This window comes from Geotrypetes seraphini, chromosome 7 (genome assembly GCF_902459505.1).
Source record: "Geotrypetes seraphini chromosome 7, aGeoSer1.1, whole genome shotgun sequence".
NCBI classification, from domain to species: Eukaryota; Metazoa; Chordata; class Amphibia; order Gymnophiona; family Dermophiidae; genus Geotrypetes; species Geotrypetes seraphini.
Window position 1 is genome coordinate 90,293,918 of NC_047090.1, and position 27,191 is coordinate 90,321,108.

Consider the following 27,191-nt stretch of genomic DNA (forward strand, 5'->3'; position numbering starts at 1 on the left):
AAACGGGATCGCAAACCGATCGGTATACGATCGGTTTGCTTAGTGAATCCAGCCCTTAATAAAAGCTTGCTGCTGTTGACAATAAGCCCCGGCTCCCTTCCTTCCTCCCTCCTTGCTTCTGCATTCGTCTTCCACGTCTACTGGAGGAGCTGCCTGCTGCGTGTAATAAACCAAATTGAAGGAGGAATGGACCCTGGTTTATGGCAGATTCTGCTGAAAAAGGAACCTTTCTGTACACAAATGGATTATCAGCCTCTTCTAGTTCTGTGCTAAACTTTACTTTAGCAATTTTTTTATGTTTGTAAAATAGGGAAAGATGTAAATAGAGCTATGCATTTGGGTAACTAACACCAAACCCCGTTATCCCTTTTAACAGCACCTGCAAAACATCTGGTACCGTTGGCTGTAGTAGCATTCTGGCGCTTTATTGAACACTTGAGGCTGTCCAAAAACCACACAGTAAATACAGAAAACTGCCATGGGTGGAATAAAGAGAAATCCAGATGCAAACTGTGAGGCTGTCTGTATAATGAGGAACAAGTGAAAAGCATGACAAGGATCATAAGTAAAGTTATATAACTACTCTCCATAGCTACATTTTATGGCCTCTGGGCTAGTTCTGTTCTAATATTTTAGGTATACCATGACAAATGGAAAATGAGCCCATAAATTAGAAACTAATTTAAAAAGTATCAGTGTTGGATTTTCAAGCAACCTTTTAAGGAATCTGCCCCTTCTAATTTACTCCCCAGTTAAGTATGACTGGGAACTGTTGGAAGAATTTTATCTTTTGCCATGGAAGCAGATAAACCTCAGACTTGAGCCCCAAAACTCGATTTTGCTCCTTCGAAATGCTTCATTTTATTTCATCGCAACAGCACAGGCAAAAATAAGTAACCGTCATACTGTAGAAGCTACACAATATGCACATGTACAGGTAAAAAGAGAATCTGCACATATTAAAGTCGACTGCACAATTTTGAGATTGTTCTCAGACACAGCTTTGTACATCTACCAAGTTATCAAATCATCAAATGTGGGATTCTCTTTGAAATACAGACCTCTTTTGCTCTGATGCTTCACAAATATACCCCCCCCCCCCAATCACTTAAGCATTATGTAGGGGGCAATTCTATAAAGGTCGCTAAAAGATAGGCCTGAAGAGACAATGTGCTAAGCTCCAATTCTATAATTTATTTATATTTATTTATTATTTTATACATATTTATATGTATACCGCATATAACTATGCAGTTACCATATCATATACATAAAATCTTGTTTCCCTGCGATTACCACATATAACATAGACATGTCTAAACAACATCATCTAGGTGGCTAGATTCCATTATAGAATACTAGCATAAGTTTTGTTATATATATTGTTATATGTGATCTTATATCCTGTCAAATCCTCCAAAGTATTTACGTGCCAGGATTTAGGTGCTCCCACATATGCCATATCAGTAAATGCTTTTGCCTAAAGGTGGCACTTTTATTGTATAATTTACTATGCCCCTCTCCCTGTGCATACTCCCTTACATTTACATGCTAAAGTTATAGAATAGCAGTGAGAGTACACCTAGCATTTTGGCCCTGATTCTGCAAAGTGCGTCCCGATTGTAGGCAGCTGTAGGCGTCCTACAGCTGTCTAATCAGCCAATCGGGAGGCTCGTTTTCTAAAAAAATGCTCCCCAGGCAGGGCGCCTATATTGAAGGCACCTCCGGGAGCCTAGGGAGGCCCGCAAGCCTGCCTAAGCTCGCCTAAGGCTAGGCGGTAGCCTTAGGCAAACCTAGGCAGCCCTACGCGTCTCCCTAGTAGAGCAGGCGACGCTTACTATGTAGGCCAGAGAAATGGTGGCCTACATGGTAAGTAGACGCAGCCACTATACTTAATCATGGCAAGGGATCTCCCTGCCACGATTAGTATAGCAGCCGCAGCTACAGCCACCAGTCTCCCCTCTCCCACCCCCAATGATCGCCGGCAGGAGGGTGCTCAATCCTTCCTGCAGGTAGGCCCCGCCCCAGAAGATCGCCAGTAGGAGGGTACCCAACAAACCCCCCCCATCAAAATGCCCCAACCCCCCCTCCCCAGAACCCCCCCAACAAACCCCCTACCCTGGAAACCCCCCCCTCAGGCTTACCCGCAAGTTGGCCAGATGGGTTCTTGCATCGTCTGGCCATCAGGCCCGCCTCCATTCAAATGAGGTGGGCCCACCTCTTCCCTGCCCAACCCACAGGATCCTAGTGCCGGATTGGCCCGGGCGCCTGAGGCCCCTCCCGCCATAGGAGGGGCCTTAGGCACTTGGGCCAATCAGGCCCTAGGATCCTGTGGATTGGGCAGGGGAGGGGAGGGCCAGCCTCATTTGGACGGAGGCAGGCCTACTGGACGGACGGTGTGAGGACCCATCTGGCTAACTTGCGAGTAAGCCCAAGGGGTGGGTTCTTTTGGAGGGGTTTGTTGGGGAGTCCGGGGAGGAGGGTTTGGGGCATTTTTATGGGGGTCATTGGGGGGTCCAGCAGGAGGGGTTGGGTACCCTCCTGCCGACGATCTTCGGGGGGCAGGACCTACCAGCAGGAAGGGTTGGGCAACCTCCTGCCGCAATCGTGGGTGGGAGGGGAGACTGGCGGTCGTAGCCACGGCCGCTATACTAATCATGGCAGGGAGATCCCTTGCCGTGATTAAATGGCTGTGTCTAAACAAACCCAATTCTGTAACTGGCGTCTGCAACATAGATGTCGGTTACAGAATTTAGTTTAGTTTGGGCGGGTGTAGGCCCGATTCTGTCTAGGATGCCCAGGACGGGCATCCTATACAGAATCCGGGCCTCTGTATGTAGCTATAGTTGTCTTGCATGTAAGTGCTGGTAATCTATAACTTAGGCACACAATTGGCACCTAATTTAAGGTTATATGTTATAGAATGAGGGAGTCTGAGAGCAAATCTATATTAGTGCATCTACATATAGATGCCTAAAGGGTGCCTATGTAGCCCCTGGTTTAGAAAGAAAAGTAGGCACTTACCGTCCTTTAAGGAATATTAGCATAACAGCTAAAATAGGGGTCTTTATTCAGTGGTGTAGCAAGGGTAGGAAGCGCCCAGGGTGGTGGTGATGGTGGTGGTGGTGGTGGTGGTGCCCCCCCCCCCTCACCGCACGCTTCTCCACATCCTGCTCCTTAACAGCCTTCCTGCTGAGCACATCCTTTTCCTTCACCCATACCTCTTTAACCTGCTACCTGTGCCGGCTCTCCCTCTGATGTCACTTCCTGGTCTCGTGACAAGGAAGTGACTTCAGAGGAATAACCAAGGCTGGCACAAGCAGCACGATGGAGATGCTGCTCATGCCGGCGAAGAGTCAAAGGCATTGGGGGGGGGGGCTGCTTGCTTGGTAGGAGAGGGACGGGGAAGGTGCCAGGAGAGGAGGAGAGGTGCCAGGGTCCTCACCAAGACGGCACCCGGGGCAGTTTGCCCCACCTTACTATGCCGCTGCCTATATTTTTGGCACCAGTATTTACACCAGCTATAGAACTGGTGTAAATGTTTGCACCTAAATTGTTAAAAAAAGAAAGAAGAAAAAAAAGCAGCCAGGATCTTCAAGTATGGGGCAACCAAACTTATTTTTATTGATATACCTGACACAGGCAGTGTTTCAGTTTAACCTCCTGTGTCAGGGGTCAACCAATTTGATTCTTTCACATTTGGAATAAAGTACCACCCCCTCTTAAAAAAAAAAATCCTTTTTACAAAACTGTAGTGCGGTTTTTAGCACCAGCCATGGCAGTAAAAGCTCCGACGCTCATATGGCCATGGCCAGCGCTAAAAACCGCGCTACGGTTTTATATAAAGGGGCGAGGGGAGATGGGAATGAGGTGAAACCAATATTGTAGTAAACAAAGATTTCTTATCTTCTAATCAGCTAGGAAGCTTTGCATAAGCGCACTGAAAAACCTTTTCAGTTGGTTCATCAATAAAAAGAAGCTTGGTTGCCCCATACTTGAAGGCCCTGGGTGCTTTTTTTCTGTGGTGTGTACTTTGATTCTCTCCCTTCATTGACAACCTAAATGTTAAAACATATGTGTAAATTATAGTATTCTTTAACATACAATTGCACCTTTGTATACTCCACACATGTACAGTATGTCAACATTCCAATACAATTATGCATCATCACATTAGGCATTTTTTAAAATAGAATAGCGTGAAGCCAGAATATTATAATTTAAGCACTTATGCACATATAAGCATGTATATGCTAGTATACTGGTCATTTTTGTGTGTACCTGGCACCTAAATTTGGCATCTACCTTATAGATTTACCCCCTTTGCCCATTACATCATAGAAGTAAACAGAAAAAATGCATAGAAGCTTCAATGTTCCAGTTATATAAGACTTCTGTCAGCTCAAAGAGAAAATATTCTGAATCTAAGGGCTCCTTTTATGAAGCCGCGTTAACGGTTTAACGCGCGTAATAGTACGCACTAATTTGCCGGCCGCACTAGCCGCTACCGCCTCCTCTTGAGCAGGCGGTAGTTTTTCGGCTAGCGCGGGGGTTAGCGCACGCTAAAAATGTGCGATCGATAAAGCCGCTAACGCAGCTTCGTAAAAGGAGCCCTAAGTGTTATATACCAGTGTCTCTCAAACTGTGTGTCACGGCACAGTGGTGTGCCCTGAATAGATTATGGGTATGCCAAGAGAGATTCCAGAATTTTACTTTATTTTTTTAAATTCCCTTTATAAGTATACACTATAATTGATGACATGTACGTCGCATAAGCAAAAATCTGACAATGTTATGAGCGTGTGTGTGTGTAAGGATACAACCGCCCAGACAAGCATCCTTCTTTGGTATGACTGGTCCGTGAAAACTAAAGATAAGTAATTTTATTGTTATGCAGTAGTTATCCTAACTTGAGCAACAAAGCAATCAAGACTTTGCTACCGTTTGGATCTTCTTATCTATGCAAACTTGGATATTCAGTTCTGTCAGAAATTAAATTGAAAAAAAGAGAACAACTGCAGAAGGTGGATGATGAAATACATGTTTGCTTGTCAACTATCGAGCCGCATTTTGAGTTAATTTGCACTCAAAAACAAGCAAATTCATGGTATTAGCAATTTTATTCTATCTACTTTAGTATCACCGTTGTTACAATTACCCATACAGAGCTTAAAGAACTTGAAATAATGCTCAAATTTACCCCACCCCCTTTTACAAAACAGCGCAAGAGGTTTTTAGTGCTGGCCGACATGCTAAATACTCTGCGCTGCTCCTACGCTCATAGAAACTCTATGAGCGTCAGAGAAGCGCAGAGCATTCAGCGTGCCTGCCAGTGCTAAAATTCTGTTGTGCAGTTTTGTAAAAGAGGTGGTTAATTTTTTATTGGTTTTGCATTTTTGTAATTTGAATTAGAATGCGTCACAAAAAACATTTGGTCTCTTTAGTGTGCCGGAGCTAAAGAAATTTGAGAGACACTGCTATATAAAATGATATTTGGCTGGCCAGCCACTTAGCATATAGCTGGCTATCTACCAATATTCTGCCGACTATCCCATTCAGCAGATTAGCTGGTAACCGGTTATGTTGCGTGACATAGCTGGTCACTTGCCGGATAAGTTCAGTAGCCGAATAGACCCGCCTATAAAGCAGGTCTATCTTTGGCCACTAGGACTTAGCCAGCCAGCCAATGAATATCGGCTTAGCCAGCTATGTCTCAGCCGGTCAAAAAAGAACGCGAGGAAATTCAATTTCAGTCACCGGATATGGTGCTGGCGCTGAATTTCCAGTTTCGTCACTGACCGGCTGTCTCCCGCAGTCTGGATATCGGCCCTTATATACGAGGATTCTTCAAAAAGTTTCAGCACTTTCATATTTTTCGCTGGAAAGAGAAGTAGTAATAGGATGTGTCCTAGAATGTCATGTGACTAGTCAGACAGGCAAGCTGGTTCGCCTGTGGAAAAACAACATAATTTGCTTTTGAGACATTTAGGGCTCCTTTTACAAAGGCGCGCTAGCGGTTTTAGCGCACGCTAGCCGCTACCGCCTCCTTTTAAGCAGGTGGTAGTTTTTCGGCTAGTGTGCGCTAATCTTGTGCGTGCGCTAAAAATGCTAGTGCACCTTAGTAAAAGGAGCCCTTAATAGTGTTAAAAAAAAAAAGTGCGGAAACCTTTTGCAGATCCCTCATATTTAGTGCAGAGAATGCAGAATTCTCTATTTTAATTTCTTTCATATAAATGTAGAGCAACAAGCATCTGAAATTAGTATCGGAGTTTAAAATAGGCTGTGTTGTTCCAAATCACAAAACAACCAAGAGATCAAGCCATCTGATTACAATCATACCTTTTACAGAAGTGTTAGGCGGTGGACCTTCCATCCTCAAGTTCCATGGAGGATCTCCCTGATTAGCAAAGTCCCTCATTTTCAGATAGCTTATTGTGAGTCGGATGATGGATGCCTTATCAAGCTGGCTGGTAATGGCTGCAGGGAGCGGCAGTAACTTGGCCAGCTCATAGAATTCAAAATTTTCTTTCCCCCGGCGAGAGCGAGCTGCATCTCGGGATTTCTCTTTCCTCAAGGCTTGTAAACTGCAACAGAGGAGGATATTTATCAGTATAGGCATTTTAGTCTCTCATTTTTCCTTTTGTCCTTGGTGCTAGGTTTTAACACTGTACCCCATCAATATGATGTCAAACTGCTGCCATGCACAGATAAGCTAGCTTCATGATATGTACTGCAGAAGCAGAATTTAACTCCTTGGATTATTTTCCCTCTACAGAAGGTCATTTTCTATAATAAAATACAATCACACTGCTTGCCCCCTAATGTGTCTCAAGGTGGGAACGTCCAAAAGGGAACCAACACCTGGGATAGTGTGGCCATATGGTCTAGGAAGTGAACCTCCAAAGGGTTAATCTCACAGCATCAGGTTCTTTTAGGAAAATACAAATTTAGGAAAAGTGCTAGGAGGCAATACCAGGGCAAGACTGGCCAGTAGGGACGGAGTAGGGTCAAACAGTCTCCCTAAAATGTGATCATATAACTGAGGATGGCAACTATACATGCTAGCTCAAGGACCCTACAAAGTGCATTTCGCTTTCAAGACCTCCTCAGGGGTTGTAGAATATATCCCTTCTGAATTTTAAGCAAGTGCTCATGTTTGAATAATGTATTTTATTAATTAAACAACATGCACAATTGCTAAATGAATTAAGGAACTGAGTGAAAAAATCATCAATATCTTCTATCAATAAATCAAGATGTTGTATGCAATTATAGGCATTGCTCCTAACAGTATATCTTTCATCATCTGACTGATTAGTTGTCTATGAAGTATTCCAGAGACGAAAGACTACTTTCACTATGGAGCTATATTTCCCTGATTTTCTTATACAGATTGGATTTCAGCAAGAATTTATATTTTGCTGAGTCATCCAATTAAAGTGGTCCCTGTCTTCAATTTAACTTCCTATTAACCTACCTTGTCATATCTGTTCTTCTCTCATAACCCCTTCCAATCACCCTAATTTCAAGAAAAATATTTAAGTATCTATGAACGGACAGCTGGGGGACTTGAAGCTTCCTCCCTCATTTCACGGTTTTTCTTTTTAAATCATTTCCTAAGATACCTCAGTTTCTACAGTTTCAATGAAACGTTTTCCCTTCCTCAATTAATTACCACCATAGTCCCCTACTTTGGGGCCCTTTTACTAAAGCTTAGCACGCACTAATGGACATTCTGGATTCAATTCTATAAATGGCGCTGTAAAATTTGCACCACCCCAAAAAAAAAAAAAAAAAAAAACACACCAAGGCCTCCTTTTACTAAGGTGCGCCAGCGTTTTTAGCGCACGCAGGATTTTAGCACGCGCTAAACCCATGCTATGCTTCTAGCACTAATGCCAGCTTAATGCTGGCGTTAAGGTCTAGCGCGCGCTATTCCACGCGTTAAGGCCCTAATGCACCTTTGTAAAAGGAGTCCCAAGTGTTATTCTGTCAATGGGATTCAAAGTAGGGGAAATTCTAAAGCCAGTGCTTAAACTTATCTAAGTTATGTTTTATGAAAATTTGATATACCGCTCCAGCTTCCAACAGTTCCAAGCAGTTTACATGAATTCTATGTACATCAGAGCATTTACCGTGCCTGCATGCGCTACAAAACACTAGCGTAGCATGATAAAAAGAGGCCTAAATGTTTAAATAATTGCAAAGCATTTTGATACTATGTAAGGAGTCCCATTTTTGATGGACACCATGTAGCTGTCTCTTCACCACCTTTTCCACCACACTAACAGCGCCGACGCTCACTGAATTCCTATGAGCGCCGGACCTGTTACCACCGTGGCCAGTGCTAAAAACTATGCTACAGTTTTGTATAAAGGGGGAGGGGAAAAATTAAGTCATGGTCTGTTAAATTTTCAGTGAATTATTTCGTTCCCCAGAGAAGACACACATTCTCGTCTTCTTATGTAAAATATCTTTGCAATATTATTCTAGGTTAGAAAGAGATAATCTGGAAAAATACATACCAGTAAGCCTGCTATTAGGGCTGGGCAAAATAGGGGAAGCTTCCAGACAACATTACTGAATGTACAGATACATGCAGTTTAATGGGAATGAGTCACCATACATTTAACAAAGGCAAGTCTTCTCTCGCCAATTTATTGGAATTATTTAAAGCTATAGGGCTCCTTTTACAAAGCCACGCTAGGGCCTTAACACGCGGAATAGCGCGTGCTAAATTGCCGTGCACACTAGCCGCTACCACCTCCTTTTGAGCAGTTGGTAGAGTAGCGCGTGCTAATCCGGTGCGTATGTTAAAAACGCTAGCGCACCTTTGTAATAGAAGCCCATAAACAAACATGTAGATAAAAGTGAGCCAGTTTATGCGGTGTATTTGGATTTTCAGAAGGCATTTGACAAATTCCTTTATAAGAGATTCTTTAGAAATTTTAAAGTGATGGGTAGGAGGCAATAATGTGCCTCTAGGGATGGGAAATTGGCTGAAAGACAGGAAATAGACAGTAGGTCTAAATGACCAGTTTTTCACATGGAAAAGGGTCAGTAATTTAGTACCCTAAGGATCTTTTATTTGATTAATGCTCTTTAACCTATTCATAAATGATACAGAGATAGGATTGACAAATGAGGTAATCAGATCTACAGATGACATAAATTAGGCCAGCTCAAGGGACTATGGCACTCATAACATTGATAGACTCTTGCATATTGTACATATCATCTATTCTAATGTATACTTATGAAGAGAATTTTTAAAAATAAAGTAAAATTAAGAACATAAGAATAGACTTATTGGGACCAATGATCCATCAAGCCCAGTAGCCCATAGGCCAATCCAGGTCACTAGTACCTAGCCAAAATCCAAGGTGTAGCAATATTTCATGCTACCGATACAGGGCAAGCAGTGGCTTCCCCATGTCTTTCTAAATAACCGACTATGGACTTTTCCTCCAGGAACTTGTACAAATCTTTCTTAAAACCGGCTATGCTATCTGCTCTTACCACATCTTCTGGCAACACATTCCAGAGTTTAACTATTCTCTGAGTGAAAAAAAAAATTATCCTATTGGTTTTAAGAGTATTTTCCCTGTAACATCATCGAGTGTCCCCTAGTCTTTGTAATTTTTGACGGAGTGAAAAATCGATCCATTTGTACCCATTCTACTCCACTCAGGATTTTGTAGACTTCAATCATATCTCCCCTCAGCCATCTCTTTTCCAAGCTGAAGAGCCCTAACCATTTTAGTATTTCCTCATACGAAAGGAGTTCCATCCCCTTTACCATCTTGGTCGCTTTTCTCCGGTTTGTTTTAAATCTACTGCATAGTAGCTTAATCACATGCACTCTAACCCTAGTATTTTTGGAAAGAATAAACAATCGATTTACATCTACCCATTCCACTCCATTCAGCAATAAGATTTTGCACTTACTATAAATCCTGAATGCTAAATGCAGGGGGGGTGGGGGAGAGATCTGAATCTGCCCTTTATTTACCACACAGGGCGGATAGACTGCATCAGGATGTCCCCTAGCACAAGAATACCTCTAGGGGCTATGGTGACCATTTTAGATTTCCACCATGGCTTGAATGGAACAGGGGGGGATCTACTGTTTCATCAATGACAATGGGGGATGAGTGTGTGTGTGTGTGGGGGGGGGGGTGCTCTGAGGGGGGATGTTTTATTTGGAGGTGATTTTTGAAAAGGGGCAGGGGGGAGATCAGACCTTCAATGGGGCCTTGGGACGGGGGGATCAGATGTGTGGGGAACCAGGGAGGGCACCTGATGTGTATAGAAGGTTTGCAGAGGAGATCAGATATCAGGGATGATTAGGGAGGACATTGGATGTTGTGGGAGTTGCTTAAGGGGGCATTGTATATTGTAGGGTGGGATTGGATGTATAGGGGTAATGAACTGGGAGGTAGAGGCTGAGATCAGTATGGTCAGCAAAAGCACTACTGCAACTAGAATGGCAACAGCTGCATTATTGTTGGGTACTACTGTCAGTTTAACTTCGATTAAGATACTCATTCATTCCTTAGTAATAGCAAAACTTGACTATTGCAATGCACTTCTTCTTAATATTACCCAGAAAGAGAAAAGGAGACTTCAGTTAATACAAAATACGGCCATCAAATTAATATATAACGTGAGAAAATATGACCATGTCTCACCATTACTGATAGACGCCCACTGGTTGCCAATCGGTCACAGGATTATCTTTAAAATAATGTTGCTTATTTTCAAAACACTAGCATCTAATGAACCTCAATTTATTTCTAGATCTCTAATCCCACACAGCACCCAACGCCCACTTCGATCATCTGGCCAAAATCTGCTTTCAGTACCCTCTTTGAAAATCATAGGAACAAGAAGATCTGATATGTTCACAGTAATGGGACCTCAATGGTGGAACGCTCTGCCTCAATATATTAGAACTGAAAATGACATTGCAACATTAAAAAAATTTTTAAAAACATATCTATTTAATGATGCTTTTAACATTTGAAATTTTTATTTTTAAGAGATGCTCTTAACTGTGTCATGGATTAATTACCCCTTACCTTTTGTGTTTTCCTTTTTTTTTTTTTTTCTACCAAAAATTTAAGATTGTAACTTTTAATATTTTCCCTCCCGACTCATGTCTGTATTTTATGTAATCGTATTGCTAAACTGTTAGTTTCTCTTTATTATTCTTTACTCAAATTTTGTACATCGCTTAGTAATTTTAATAGGCGATTCATCAAATGTATTAATAAACTTGAAACTTGTTACTTCACTCCTCTGCCCAACCTCTCATGTTAGGCAGCTACCATGGGAGTTTTAGGCCTAATCAATAAATAAATTATTAGGAATAGATTTAAACAATTCCAATACAGCCACACTTAAACCAACACTAGTGCAGATAATTCACCAACATTTGAATACTATTCAGATATTCAAACCATCTGTTTATAGTCTCTTGAACTGTTAACTCTCAGTTCAAATCCAGCACTTCCAAAACCTTTTAGCCTCTTTCAGTTCTGACTGCCAACACTCTGATTGTAGGCTCCTCTCAAGCTTCCTCACTAAGTGGGCACAGCTGTATATCTAGATCCCTCCTTTCTTTTCCAATCTACCCTCGCCCAGTCCCCAAGTTCTCACCCAATCTGTGGCAGCTCTTAGGGGTAGGTAAGTGCTGTCCTTCCCGGCTGGTGGGCTTGTACCTATGGCAGCCTCCTGGCGGTTATCCCTTAGCTCTGAGAGCCCTGGCCTTCCCAAGATGGCTCCTCTTCCACCTCTGGTCTCCAGGGTGCCTTCTCCCTTGTTGGAATGCTGGTGTTGATCTTACCCCAGCAACCTGGCACCTATGCTGGACTATTAGTGCTAATTCACACTCCAGTTGCCTTCCCCTCCTTTGAATAGAGCCTCTGGGCTAGCTCCCTGCTAGGGTCCCAGTTATCAGCCCTCAGAGACCACCAATAACAGGGTTCCACTTCTAGAGGGCTACTCTGCTCTTCTTGGCCCTCCCAAGAGCATTCCACCTACACCTCTAGTCTCCAGGGAGCCTTCTCCTTTGTTGGAACGCTGGTGCCGATCGTACCCCAGCAGCCTGGTGCCTATGTTGGGCTACTAATGCCAATTCACACTCTGGTAGCCTTCCCCTCCTTCGTGAAGAGCCTCTAGTTCCCTGCTGGGGTCTTGGTTGCCAGCCCTAAACAGAGCTCAGTGACCACCAATAATAGGACTCCCCTTCTAGAAGGCTGCCTCTGCTCTTCTCAGCCCTAAGGCACCGATAGTGCCCTCACAGGCACTTTTCTTCTGCCCTGAACTGCTCCCAAAGGCCACTTGTCTTGAGCCCAGCTCCTAAAGGCCGCTTGCTTTGAGCCCAGCTCCCAAGGACTGCTGATTTTCGGCCCTGAGCTCTCTGCTCCCAAGAGCTGCCGATCTATTTATTCATGAGTGCCCCTAGTAGTATACTTCTGCAGGTACACAGCATATCAGCTCTAAAAAGAGATCTGTGTCAACCAGTGACAGAGTTGCCCATGTAGGGACCTACCTCCCAAATGAACGTAACACACAGATATGACTCTTTGTAGTACAAGCTCACAGATTCTAGACTCTCTTTCAGCATGCAGGCTCTGTTATCTCCACCACTCCTTCTCCCTTCTGAACTTGTGGGGAGTAGATATCCACTTCTGTTATTCTGATTCAGATCTGCTCAGCTCACATCCCCACATTCGAGCCCACAAGCTTTATTCCCATTCATTAGATAACCTCTTAAAATGCATACATTTCACCCATGTTTGGGTGTTCATCCCGCAGTGCATGATTTGCATATGGGGTTACTCACCCCCTCTGCACACTCAGCCATGCAAGTTTCATAAATTGGATACAATCCTCCTGCTGTCAGATAAGTGGCAGGCAGAAACCCTTCTTCAGTTTTAACACAAACAGATAACTTGATTTCAAACCCATTGTTCATCAACACCTCCCTCCAAGCTCTGTCAGAAACACTCCCAGGGAGGATTTCACATATATTTCACAAGACTGAATATTCTTCAATCTAGGCAGAAAAAAACAAAAAAGGGGAAGGGGAAGAAGAGGCCAGGACTCAGAGGAGAAGATGAAATTTAGTGGAGATGGTCAAAGGTATTTTTCCTTTCAATTTTTGCTTTCCTTTGTAAGATAGTTCTAAGAAAATCAAAGGACTAGGTGTGCTATAGATTTTCCTGCCACTCCACTTAAATGCACCTAGGCCTACACACGTCTACTATTTATCAATTAATCTAGCATGAAGGCCCAGAAGAAGGTCAAGCAGTATTAAAAATTCAACCATCAAACATTCATCAAAGGACCTCGTGTTTAAAACTCATCAACCTTTGAATGCTAGGTAGCAGACTGCTATCTGGTCACAGCTGTCGATTCATTCCTATGGACCCTTTAAAGGCACAACAAAAAAATTTCACTGGAAGCACAGAATCCCTTCTGTTTATTTTTTTCAAGAAATCATGGAAGACAACCTAACCAAACAGACTTTAGGCACTCAAGGCTGAGAACTAAAATGCCACCCGTGGACAATGTATAATCTTAACCCTTGCTAGCTACAATAATGTATAAATATTCCAACCAGCATCATCTGTCTTTCTTCATTACAGAGACAAATTACCTCTCAGCTCTTTATGGTCTTTTACCAGTACGTAATTAGTTAGTCTGTCATAACCCACTGGACCTCTTGATTATGCATTTTCAGGAGTAGGAGAAGAAAACGCCAGCTCTATATAAGTCCAACACATATGCCAAAGTGGAAGAAATGCTTTGATAAATGGAGCACTCTACAAATAAATGGTAAGAAATTGAGGGCTGGGGTGAAGGGATGGGGGCAAGGATCATCAAAGCCGGCTTAGCGGAATTCAATACACGATCCATATTTTATGCCTGGCATAAAATCTCTCCTCAAAATCAAGCCCTGTATTTGGGCTCAGCTGCTAACATGCACAAGCCTTCTTATATAATAATAATAATAACTTTATTCTTATATACCGCCACACCACACTGTACAATCAGTGAAAATAAAAATAACAGGGAAACGCATTGAGTGAAAATAAATGATCAGGTTACAAGTTTACCAAACAGGTAGGTTTTCAGCAGCTTTTTGAAAGAATAATAAGCGTTCAATGCAAATAAATGCAGAGTAATGCATTTGGGGATTAATAATAGGAAGGAACCGTATATGCTGGGAGGAGAGAAGCTGATATGCACGGACGGGGAGAGGGACCTTGGGGTGATAGTGTCCGAAGATCTAAAGGCGAAAAAACAGTGTGACAAGGCAGTGGCTGCTGCCAGAAGGATTCTGTGCTGTATAAAGAGAGGCGTAGTCAGTAGAAGGAAGAAGGTGTTGATGCCCCTGTACAGGTCATTGGTGAGGCCCCACTTGGAGTATTGTGTTCCGTTTTGGAGACCGTATCTGGCGAAAGACGTAAGAAGACTTGAGGCGGTCCAGAGGAGGGCGACAAAAATGATAGGAGGCTTGCGCCAGAAGACGTATGAGGAGAGACTGGAAGCCCTGAATATGTATACCCTAGAGGAAAGGAGAGACAGGGGAGATATGATTCAGACGTTCAAATACTTAAAGGATATTAACGTAGAACAAAATCTTTTCCAGAGAAAGGAAAATGGTAAAACCAGAGGACATAATTTGAGGTTGAGGGGTGGTAGATTCAGGGGCAATGTTAGGAAATTGTACTTTACGGAGAGGGTGGTGGATGCCTGGAAAGCGCTCCCGAGAGAGGTGGTGGAGAGTAAAACTGTGACTGAGTTCAAAGAAGCGTGGGATGAAAACAGAAGATTTAGAATCAGAAAATAATATTAAAGATTGAACTAGGCCAGTTACTGGGCAGACTTGTACGGTCTGTGTCTGTGCATGGCCGTTTGGAGGAGGATGGGCAGGAGAGGGCTTCAATGGCTGGGAGGGTGTAGATGGGCTGGAGTAAGTCTTAACAGAGATTTTGGCAGTTGGAACCCAAGCACAGTACCGGGTAAAGCTTTGGATTCTTGCCCAGAAATAGCTAAGAAGAAAAAAAAAAAAAAAATTTAAATTGAATCAGGTTGGGCAGACTGGATGGACCATTCGGGTCTTTATCTGCCGTCATCTACTATGTTACTATGTTACTATGTAACTTTACAGAATACTAAGGGCTCCTTTTCTTAAGCTGCGATAGCGGTTTTAGCACGCGCTTAGCGTGTGCAGAATTGCCACGCGCGCTAGACGCTAATGCCAGCATTAAGCGGGTTTAGCGTGCACTAAAATTCTGCGCGCGCTAAAAACACTATTGCAGCTTAGCAAAAGGAGCCCTATGTTACACACGTAAGGTGATGCATGAATAGTCATGCCTACATGTTGGTGCATACATAGCGACTTACGCTAGCATTCCATAGTGACGATTATAGAATTCACACTTAGCATATGACATTTAGGTGCCCAACTTTAGGTAATTTTTCTTGAGTTCACCCTATGTATATATACGTATACATGTATAAGTCCCCCTCATATATGGCTAACCATTAATAACAGTAGCTAAATGTCTCACATCAATATATTTTCACAAGAACCCTGCAAATTAGTAATATCAGATCTTATCAATTCATACAGTAGTTCATATTAATATGAGGATCCTCAGATAGCCGTGCGAGTAGCTTAACTCGCTAAAGGCTCCATTCTTCATCAATCCTCACATTTTTAAAAAAATTTTCTTTACATTTTTAAATAATATATACAGCAATTTAAAAATGTACAGTAAAACATTGGATTGCAAGTATATTGCAAGACAAGCAAAACATTTGATTCAATTTTAACTTGATATACAAGCAATGTCTTGCAATACAGGTACATACAGTATATACCCACCACAACTGAGCCGATGGTTCTTCTCTCTCCGACACTGCAGGAGTTTAGTGACGTTCTAAATGAGCGAGGTCTTGCGATACAAGTACGTATGGTATTTTGTATTAAAGTTTTTGGGTTGTGGAACGAATCGTCTGAGTTTCCATGATTTCTTATGGGGAAATGCAAGCAGCCACAGAGGGAGAGAGGCAAGAGAGAGACTTGGAAGGTAGGGGTTAGAAGAGGAGGAGAGCCAGGAGGGCACAGAGAGAGTGCAGAGCGAGGGGTAGCGGCAAGAGGTAGCTCCGCCCACCCCTCCGACGTCGGACCTCGGAGCTCCGCCTTAAAAGGGGCGGAGCCAACGGTGCGCGGCCATTCGGCGCTCGCCTTAGCGAGCTTCAGAGGAGCTTCAGAGGAGCCATGCCAGGCGTCTGAGGATCCAGACAGAAACAGCTCCATTGAAGATCAGGTGAGGGACCTTGAGAGATTCATCGAGGAGAGCTACAGGAGGGTCAAGGAGCAGAACCAGCAGCAACTCAGACAGGTGTCATCAGACGAGAGCCAGGACCCACCGGAGGATGGACCTAGTGGAGAGGCCAGTGGAGAGGCCAGGAGGGCAGGAGGGCAGGAGGGCAGGAGAGGAGGCCAAGGACCCCGAGGGAGGAGCGCCCAGATTCACCATGGACACGGACCTGAGGCAGAGGAGGCTCTTGAGGAAGGGAAAGACTGCAATTGTTGTGGGAGACTCGATCCTGAGGGAGGTGGACAGTCACGTAGCCGGAGGTCGAGAGGACTGGCTGGTGACATGTCTCCCTGGGGCCAGGACAAAGGACATTGCCGACAGAATCGAGAGGATCTTGGACGGAGCCGAAATGGAGGAGACAGCAGTAATTGTCCACGTCGGAACAAATGATGTGAGCCGGAGGAATTTCAGCATCCTGCGCTAACAGACCAGTTCAGGGTCCTGGGAAGGAAGCTGAAATGGAGGTCACAGAGGATAGCATTCTCGGAGATCCTGCCGGTCCTGAGGGCAGATGCAAGGAGGCAGGCTGAGCTCCAGGAGGTGAATGCGTGGCTGAGGAGGTGGTGCAAGGAGGAGGGCTTCCACTTTGTGAGGAACTGGTCGTCCTTCTGGGGAAAGAGCAAGCTCTACAGGCGGGATGGCCTGCACCTGAGCACGGCGGGAACAAGAATACTAGCAGCCAACGTAAAGAAGGAGATTGAGATGGCTTTAAACTATAGAGAGGGGGAAAGCTGACAGCTGACCTGATGACGCTTCGGACAGCAGTATCCAGAAAAGATGCTGAACGGGCTGACTGCAGGGAGGAGGACGGGAGTCCGATGGAACTCGCGATCAGACAGCGAGGGAAACACCAGGTAACAGCAACTTGCTGGGAGAAGCCTAAGGGGAAGGGGAAAACAGGGGATTCAGGAGAACAAGATGGCACCAGGGTGCAAACAGAAGGCAATAAGGTGGAGCCACAGGGCAAAGGGGAGCCACAAGGCAAGGGGGAACAAACCAAGGCCCAGGGGACGATAGCATGGGAGGGGGCTGGTACTCCCCGGGGAAAAGCGGGTAGGTGGGGTGGAGGGGACATGGGGAGGAAGAGAGTTGCGAGGGTAAAGGCGGAGGGCACAGCAGAGGCACCGGGAGCGGGAAAACGGCCCGAGACCCAAGGGAAGGCAGCCCAGGTAAAGGCAGAGGTGGAGGACAAACACCGGGACCTACAGTGCTTATACGCAAATGCAAGAAGCCTCATGGCTAAGATGGGTGAACTGGAAGTCATGGCCAAGGGGGAGGACCTGGATATAATAGGAATTACAGAAACCTGGTGGACAGAGGAAAATCAATGGGATGTGGCGCTGCCAGGGTACAAGCTCTACAGGAGGGACAGGACCCACAAGAAGGGGGGAGGCATAGCGCTGTATATAAAGGACTATATCTACTCGATTGGGATCGATACGGCAACAAAGGCAGAGGAGCTAGAATCGCTATGGGTCAAATTGCCGGGAAAGAAGAGTGCAGACATAAAAGCTGGGGCAGTATTATCGCCCGCCTGGTGCGTCAGAAACAATAGGACACGACTTGGAAGCAGAACTGAGACAGGAATGCAGGACTAGAAGTGTAACAGTGATGGGGGATTTCAACTACCCGGGGATAGACTGGAGTACGGGACACTCCAACTCCACGAGGGAAGCAGGATTCGTAGAAGCTGTGAGGGACTGCTTCATGGAGCAACTAGTCAAGGAACCGACGCGAGGAGGTGCTACTCTTGACCTCATCCTTAACGGATTAGGGGGGCCTGCAAGAGGGGTAGAAGTGGGAGGAACACTAGGCAACAGTGATCACAACGTGATCAGATTCACATTAGAAAGGGGGTCACCCATAGTGGGGAGGACCGCAACGACTGCGCTCAACTTCAGGAAAGGGAACTATGTTGCTATGAGGAAAATGGTGGGGAGGAAGCTCAGGAACGGCTTTAGGATGGAGACTATAGGGAGCGCCTGGACCCTTCTCAGGGACACACTGCAGGAAGCGCAAAAAACTGTACATCCCCAGTTTCAGGAAAGGCCGCAAGAACAAGCGGTCAAAAGACCCGGTTTGGATGACACCTGAAGTAAAGAGGGCAATCAGTGACAAGAAAGTGTCCTTCCGGAAATGGAAGAGGGATCCAACGGAGGAAAATCACCAGGAGCACAGGAAATGCCAAAAGGAATGCCACCGAGAGGTTAGAAAAGCAAAAGGGAAATACGAGGAGGGGCTGGCCAGGGAGGCAAAAAACTTCAAGGCATTCTTCAGTTACGTAAAGGGGAAGCAACCAGTGAGAGAGGAGGTGGGGCCATTGGACGATGGGGAGAGGAAGGGAGTGATTAAGGAGGATAAAGAGGTAGCTGAGAGGTTGAACACGTTCTTCTCGTCGGTCTTCACGAGCGAGGACACGTCCAATATACCGGACTCAGAGGAGCTCATGAGTGGGGAGCAGGCCAAAAGATTGGGGCATATAGAGGTAAGTCGGGAGGATGTCCTCAAGCAGATTGACAGACTGAAAAGCGGCAAATCACCGGGACCGGACGGGTTCCACCCAAGGGTTCTAAAGGAACTAAGTCAGGAAATAGCGGGCACAATCCAGCATGTTTGCAACCTATCCTTGAAAACTGGAGAGGTACCAGAGGACTGGAAACTGGCGAATGTCACACCTATCTTTAAGAAGGGATCGAGAGGTGACCCCGGGAACTACAGGCCGGTGAGCCTGACTTCAGTTATAGGGAAGATGGTGGAAGCAATGATCAAGGACAGCATTTGCGAGCACATAAAGAAAAATGGCCTATTGCGTACAAGCCAGCACGGATTCTGTAAGGGAAGGTCGTGCCTGACAAACCTTCTGTACTTCTTTGAGGGAATAAGCAGTCAGGTGGACAAAGGGGAACCCATAGACATCATTTACCTCGATTTTCAAAAGGCCTTTGACAAGGTGCCACATGAAAGGCTGCTTAGGAAGCTGTGGAACCACGGGGTGGGCGGGGATGTACACAGATGGATCAAGCACTGGCTGTCAGGTAGACTACAGAGGGTCGGAGTAAAGGGCCAATATTCTGACTGGCGGGGAGGCACGAGCGGTGTGCCGCAGGGATCGGTGCTGGGGCCGCTACTCTTCAACATATTTATCAATGACCTGGAAACGGAGGCAAAGTGTGAGGTTATAAAATTTGCAGACGATACCAAACTCTGCGCCAGAGTTAGGACCAGGGAGGAGTGTGAGGAACTGCAAACGGACCTCGATAAGCTGGAGGACTGGGCAAACAAATGGCAAATGCGCTTTAACGTAGATAAATGCAAGGTCATGCACATAGGGAAAAAGAACCCGTTGTTCGAGTATAAAATGGGGGGGAGATTGCTGGAAGACACCGGACTTGAGAGAGACTTGGGTGTGCTAGTGGATCCATCCATGAAACCATCCGCACAGTGTGCAGCAGCCTCGAAGAAAGCCAACAGGATGCTGGGCATCATCAAGAGGGGCATATCAACCAGGACGCGGGAAGTCATCATGTCGCTGTATCGAGCGATGGTGCGCCCACATCTGGAATACTGCGTTCAATATTGGTCGCCGCACCTCAAGAAGGACATGGCAGTTCTTGAGAGAGTCCAAAGGAGGGCAACGAAACTGGTAAGAGGGCTGGAAAACTGCCCATATGCCGAGAGGCTGGATAAACTGGGGCTCTTCTCTCTGGAAAAGAGGAGGCTCAGGGGGGATATGATAGAGACCTTCAAAATACTTAGGGGCATAGAGAGGGTGGACAGGGACAGGTTCTTCAGACTAAAAGGGACGACAGGTACGAGGGGGCACTCAGAGAAACTGAAGGGAGATAGGTTCAAATCAAATGCAAGGAAGTTTTTCTTCAACCAAAGGGTCGTGGACAAATGGAATGCGCTCCCGGAGGAAGTGATCCGGCAGAGTACAGTACAGGGATTCAAACAGGGATTGGACAGATTCCTGAGGGAAAAGGGGATCGTGGGGTACTGAGGGAGGTGCTGGGGTGTTGCATAAGTATAGACAGCTCACCAGGTCGTGCAGGTGCAAGGCCGGAGGGTTAGGACATTGATGGGAAGATAGGACTTCGATGAGAAACCTAGGGGGCAAGGGGGCCCCTTCTGGTGATTAAGGCAGGTCATGACCTGTTGGGCCGCCGCGGGGGCGGACTGCTGGGCGGGATGGACCTCTGGTCTGACCCGGCAGAGGCACTGCTTATGTTATGTTATGTTAAAATTTGCTTTGATATATGAGTGCTTTGGATTACAAGCCTGCTTCCGGAACGAATTATGCTCGCAAACCAAGGTCTCACTGTAATGACAAAATTTTAAAAAAGAGAGGATCGATGAAGATTTGAGCCTTTAGCGAGTTAAGCTACTCGCACGACTATCAGAGGATCCTCGTATTTATATGAACTACTGTATGAACTGATAAGATCTGATTTTAGTAATTTGCAGGGTTCTCATGAAAATATGCATGTATAAGTCATATTTCAATCTAAGAGCTATTCTGTAAAAATGCAAGTATCTTAGTGCATATTTGACAGGTGGGGATAGACACAGACAGCATCTGGGGGAAGCATGGGAAGGGCTTTCACTTTATTTATTGGTTGATGTGTAGTTACTCATATCCATTGAACCTGACTTACCTACACCCTTCAATAACCTGATTACTTGTTTAACAATAGTTCAAGAATGGGTTAAAACCAACAAACTTTGCTTGAACCCTAATATGGGTGGGCACAGATCTCACTTAAAAATCTCTTTTGGGAGATACAAGCTCCCCCTTAAATCACATCAGGAATCTTGGAATATAGCTAGACTCAACACCTAGACCAGGGATCTCAAAGTCCCTCCTTGAGGGCCGCAATCCAATCAGGTTTTCAGGATTTCCCCAATGAATATGCATTGAAAGCAGTGCATGTACATAGATCTCATGCATATTCATTGGGGAAATCCTGTAAACCCGACTGGATTGCGGCCTTCAAGGAGAGACTTTGAGACCTCTGACCTAGACTGACCCCTCAAATTCAAGCAGCCTTCAAAAGCTGCTTTTACTATTTGTGATGACTAAGCTGCCTCTCTCTAGGGTTACCAGATTTTACTATTGTAAAATCTGGGCCCATGGCCCTGCCCCCAGGCCCACCCAATTCTACCCAGCCCCACCCTAGTCCACCCAGGTCACATCCTGTTCTACCCCAAACTTGCTACCCAGCCTTGCCCCCCTCAAACCGTTCTCATGCTCGGGGCCACGAGGGCATCTGCACATTTGCAGGTGTAACATAATGATGTCATACGAATGCGCTTGTAGCTTGCAAAGGATCTTGTGGCAAAAAGTATTTGTAAGTGTAATCTAGACTAGTGTTACCATATATCAACCGAAAATATGTCTAGATTATATTTCAGTTAGAAACCTGACGCCTCAGCCCCACCACTCCACCGCTAAAGTTCAATTCGAAAACAGCGGGAGATTTAATGTGAGAACTTCATCATAGGCTGTCGGGTTTATATCAATTTTTTTTATTGTTTATTTTTTATGTATATAAATATATTTTTTCATTTTATCATGTTTTTAAGAATTTTATAGAATAAATAGTATGCTAGTATAAGACTCTTCAATCTCTAAGCGTCTTAATATAAGCTCTAAAAGTAGTTTGTATACTCATCTTCAGCAACCCAGCTTAAACCCAGGGAGTCAGACCCGACATGTTTCACAAAATGTGTTTTATCAAGGGTCTCCCAGGGGTGCCGCTGTCATCCGACTCCACATAATCTTTCCCTCACGAATTATGTGGAGTCGGATGACAGCGGCACCCCTGGGAGACCCTTGATAAAACACATTTTGTGAAACATGTCGGGTCTGACTCCCTGGGTTTAAGCTGGGTTGCTGAAGATGAGTATACAAACTACTTTTAGAGCTTATATTAAGACGCTTAGAGATTGAAGAGTCTTATACTAGCATACTATTTATTCTATAAAATTCTTAAAAACATGATAAAATGAAAAAATATATTTATATACATAAAAAATAAACAATAAAAAAAATTGATATAAACCCGACAGCCTATGATGAAGTTCTCACATTAAATCTCCCGCTGTTTTCGAATTGAACTTTAGCGGTGGAGTGGTGGGGCTGAGGCGTCAGGTTTCTAACTGAAATATAATCTAGACATATTTTCTGTTGATATACGAATGTGCTTGACATCATCACATTGCATCTGCGCATGTGCAGATACCCTCCCAACGTGGCCCCGAGCTGGAAGCTTTTCAAAACCCAGACAAGGTGGCGGGTTTCGAAAAGCCATTCGGACACCCGGACATGTCCTCTAAAAAGAGGACATGTCCGGGTAAATCCGGACGTCTGGTAACCCTACCTCTCTCCGTATATTGAGAAGGCAAGTCTTGTCTCAGTTGGGCATGTCATGACAACATCAAGACTGGATTGCTGTAATGCATTCTACGCTGGCCTGACTACAGCGAGTTTGCATCAGCTCCAGTTGATCCAAAATGTTGCGGCAAGTCTGACAGAAGGTTGAAAGTGAGGTGAGTATATCATACCATTTCTGCAAAAGCTTCACTGGCTACCAGTACCATACAGGGATAAATTGGAAACTCTGCGTCTGACCTGCAAAACCTTTAAAGGAAATGGGCCACCAAGGAGTTTCTCTAACTCACTGTTCTTCAACCACTGGTCCGCGGACCGGTGTCGGTCCGCAGAAAATTCCTGCCGGTCCACGCAGGACCAGTGAGATCAACATCTGCAATTTCCTGCCGATCCGCGCAGGGCCGGCAAGATCAACAGCTGAAGTCTGTGCAGGGCCAGAGAGATCATGGGGAGCCTCCGACAGTGTGCTTTCTCCCCTCCCAGCAGCTCTCCTTACTTATCAGCGTAGCGATTCAGGAAGGCAGCTTTGGGGCTCTTGCTGAGTCGTGGCCACCTCTGATGATGCAACTTCCTCTTTCCTCAGAGGCGGCACGACCCAAAAAAGGACCCGAGGCTGTCTTCCTGAATCGCTGCCCTGGTAAGTAAGGAGAGCTGCTGGGAGGGAGAAAGCCACTGTTAGAGGCTGGGAAGCTGCTGGGCATGGTAAAAAAAAAAAAAAGGGGGACAGCTGCTACTGGACCTAGAAGGAGGGAAAAGGAGAGATGCTGCTGGGAGGGGAGGAGGGAAAGGAGTCTGGAAGCTGCTGGGCAAAGGAAAAAAAGGGACAGCTGCTACTGAACCTGGAGGGAAGGATAAGGAGAGATGCTGCTGGGAGGGGAGGAGGGAAATGAGTCTGGGAAGCTGCTGGGCAAGGGAAAAAAAGGGACAGCTGCTATTGGAGAAGGAGAAGGAGAGATACTGCTGGGAAAGGAGTCTGGGAAGCTGCTGGACAAGAGGAAAAAAGGGACAACTGCTATTGGACCTGGAGGGAGGGAGAAGGAGAGATGCTGCTGGGAGGGGAGGAGGGAAATGAGTCTGGGAAGCTGCTGGGCAAGGGAAAAAAAGGGACAGCTGCTATTGGACCTGGAGAAGGAGAAGGAGAGATACTGCTGGGAGAGGAGGAGGGAAAGGAGTCTGGGAAGCTGCTGGACAAGAGAAAAAGGGGACAGCTGCTATTGGACCTGGAGGGAGGGAGAAGGAGAGATGCTGCTGGGAGGGGAGGAGGAAAAGGAGTCTGGGAAGCTGCTGGGCAAGGGAAAAAAGGGACAGCTGCTACTGGACCTGGAGGGAAGAAGAAGGAGAGATGTTGCTCAGAGGGGAGGAGGGAAAGGGAAGGGAAGAGAGTTACTGCTGGACAGGGGGAGGAGGGAAGGGAGAAGAAAAAAGGAAGGAAACAGCTGGCAGGGAGATTAGAGGAGGGGAAGGGGAGAGACAGGAATGAGAGGGAAGGGGGGTCAGCAGAGAAATTGAGAGGGACAAAGATGCTAAATCTGGTGTAGGAGAGATAAAAATGAAGAGAGCAATGAAGCCGGAATGAATCATGTAAAAAGGAGAGAGGGGGCATAGGCTGGATGGAGAGGGGCATAGAAAGAAGACAGATACCATATGGAAGGGGGAGAGGTCAGACAGCAGATGGAAGGGGCAGATGCTGGACTGAAGAAACAGAGAGGGCAGATGCTGGAAGGAAGAGTGAAAAGAAGATGAAAGCAGAAACCAGAGACAACAAAAGGTAAAAACAAATAATTTTATTCCTATTTTATGATTAGAATATATCAGATTTGAAATATATATCCTGCTAGAGCTGGTGATAGACATAACTGGGGACTGCAAAGTCCAGGCAGTGGCTTAGGGCTCTCTCTGACCAGGGGGGCAGTTGCCCTAGTTGCACTTCCCTAACCCTATTCCTGCTATGTGTGACTGCGGTATTCTGTTAGCATGATATTTCTGTGTAGCATTCTGTAATAATTTGGCTTATTCAGTTTTCTTGATAGTAGAGGGGATATATGTGAAGGGGAGGGGAGACAGGGGTTTTGTTGATCCTTGCTCTGTATTATTTGTATTTATAAAATGACAATTGTACAGAATATTGTTTCTTTTTATACTTTAATAAAATACATTCAATATAAAATCATAACTGAGGCTTGTGCAGATGGAATCAGATGGTTTGTGAGGACCGAGCTCGCGGAGATGGGGCGGAAATGAGGTTTTTAAATTTCAGTCCTAGTAGTTTGCCGGTCCACAAAATATTTTTTTTTTTTCTGTCGGTCAATAAGTATAAAAAGGTTGAAGAACACTGCTCTAACCAGTGGCATAGCAATAGGGGTGCGGGGGGTGGCACCCCTTATCTTCTGTTTCCCCCCTGTCCTTGCCATGTGCAAATTCCCCTTGCCTTTCCCTGTACATTTTTTATTTCCACGGCAAGAGGTTGCTGCCCGCATCGTCACTGGCGCTCTCTCTAAAGTTACTTCTGGGAGCCGCACCTAGGAAGTGAAGTCAAAGGGCAAGCCGACATGCCTGAGAAGTTAAAAAGGTATGGGGAAAGGGATGGGGGCACACGCACATGGCGGGAGGGGGGGGAAGGGGCACCATCACCCCGGGCACTGCTCACCATTACTACGCCACTCTCTCTAATTATAGCCTTCTCCAGAGTAGCCCCTGTACTCTGGAATGCACTCCCTGAAAGGCTTTGCTCAACGCAAGACTATCTCTATTTCAGGAATCGGGTGAATGCTTAGCTTTTACACACAAGAACCAAAACCGACTACACATATTGTAACAGTACATAAGAACATAAGAATTGCCGCTGTTGGGTCAGACCGGTGGTCCATCCTGCCCAGCAGTCTGCTCATGCGGCGGCTCTCAAGTCAAAGACCAGTGTTCTATATGAGTCCAGCCTCACCTGTGTACATTACAGTTTAGCAGGAACTTGTCCAACTTTGTCTTGAATCCCTGGAGGATATTTTCCCCTATAACAGACTCCGGAAGAGCGTTCCAGTTGTCAACCACTCTCTGAGTGAAGAAGAACTTCCTTACGTTTGTACGGAATCTATCCCCTTTTAACTTTAGAGAGTGCCCTCTCGTTCTTCTTACCTTGGAGAGGGTGAACAATCTGTCTTTATCTACTAAATTTATTCCCTTCAGTATCTTGAATGTTTAGATCATGTCCCCTCTCAGTCTCCTCTTTTCAAGAGAGTACTTTCTTATGCACTCCTACCATAGCTGAGATTATATTTATAGTACTTCCCCGCCGCAAATTTAAAAAAACTGCGAATGTGGTTTTCGCCTGTCATAAGGCAGGGGAGGCAGGAGAGGACAGCTAGAGCACCGGCGGGTGAAGAAAATCACTCGCGGTCTTCTCTGACCGCCTCTTCCTGTAGTAAAGTCGGGCTACACCAATCAGGAGCTGTAACACAGCTGATTGGTGTAGCCCGACTTTACTACAGGAAGAGGCGGTCAGAGCAGACCGCGAATGAGTGAGTCTGCGATTCACGAACTGTGAATATGCGGGAGAACACTGTACACAACTTTCTGATTTCACATGCAACTTTCTTTAAATAATTCCCCTTATTTTCTAACTCCTTTTTTTCTATCTTATCTGTCTATGCTGTGTGTTCCACCTTTCCTTATGCTTTATGATGTCTACTCACATGCTTTATTGCATATTCTCCTGACAATTTAAGTAGCACACTATGCACAGTTATTGGAATATTTTTACTACTGTAATTATGTGTTACCTATGTTCGATGTGATGATGTCATGCATGCACGAGACATCATGTCGACATCTGCACGCTTTTGGAAACCCCCACGCCACGGCCACCAGTTTAGTGTGCCACTGCTTCCCACAGTTTGCAAGACACTGATCTAGATGGTATGTATGGAACAGGGCCTTTGTCTGCGCATGTGCGAAGGCCCTCCAGACGGGGCCCTGAACCTCCAGTGGAGGTTGCTGAAAGAGAAAAGGCGTGGAGAGGACCTATAGGACATGCCTTTCGCCGTGAGGCAGTCAGCCGGCGTTAGCACCTCTCCTCCTCGGTGTCTCATGGCACACAGTTTGTGATACACTGATCTAGATCATTACGTTCTCTTGATTCTAACAGATTAGTTTTACCGTCACCTAGACCAGCGCGTTACGAATCTATTCATGCTTGTGCTTACTTTTTTATTTCTCAATTTTATTGGCAAAATCTTCCATCGACTATTTGGTTAGAACTTTCATTTCCAAGGTTTAAATCTTTATCAAAAGCACTGTATTTTCAAAAAGCCTTTAATATTTCTATTGATCGATAATTGCCATTTTGGTGTACAGTGGCTGGATGACTGCAACTAAAATTGCAAATACGGTTATTTTAGATTGTC

At 45.2% G+C, this 27,191-nt stretch overlaps 1 protein-coding gene across 4 annotated transcripts in view; it reads right to left on the reverse strand.

Moving 5' to 3' along the window:
- NPAS3 (neuronal PAS domain protein 3) overlaps positions 1-27,191 on the reverse strand; it is a 1,959,780-nt gene that overhangs the window by 1,422,090 nt on the left and 510,499 nt on the right. For all 4 annotated transcript variants that reach the window (XM_033951269.1, XM_033951270.1, XM_033951266.1 and 1 more), the window contains one exon: positions 6,340-6,584. In XM_033951269.1, the coding sequence (XP_033807160.1) occupies positions 6,340-6,584 (245 nt within the window). The remainder of the gene's footprint in view (positions 1-6,339; positions 6,585-27,191) is intronic.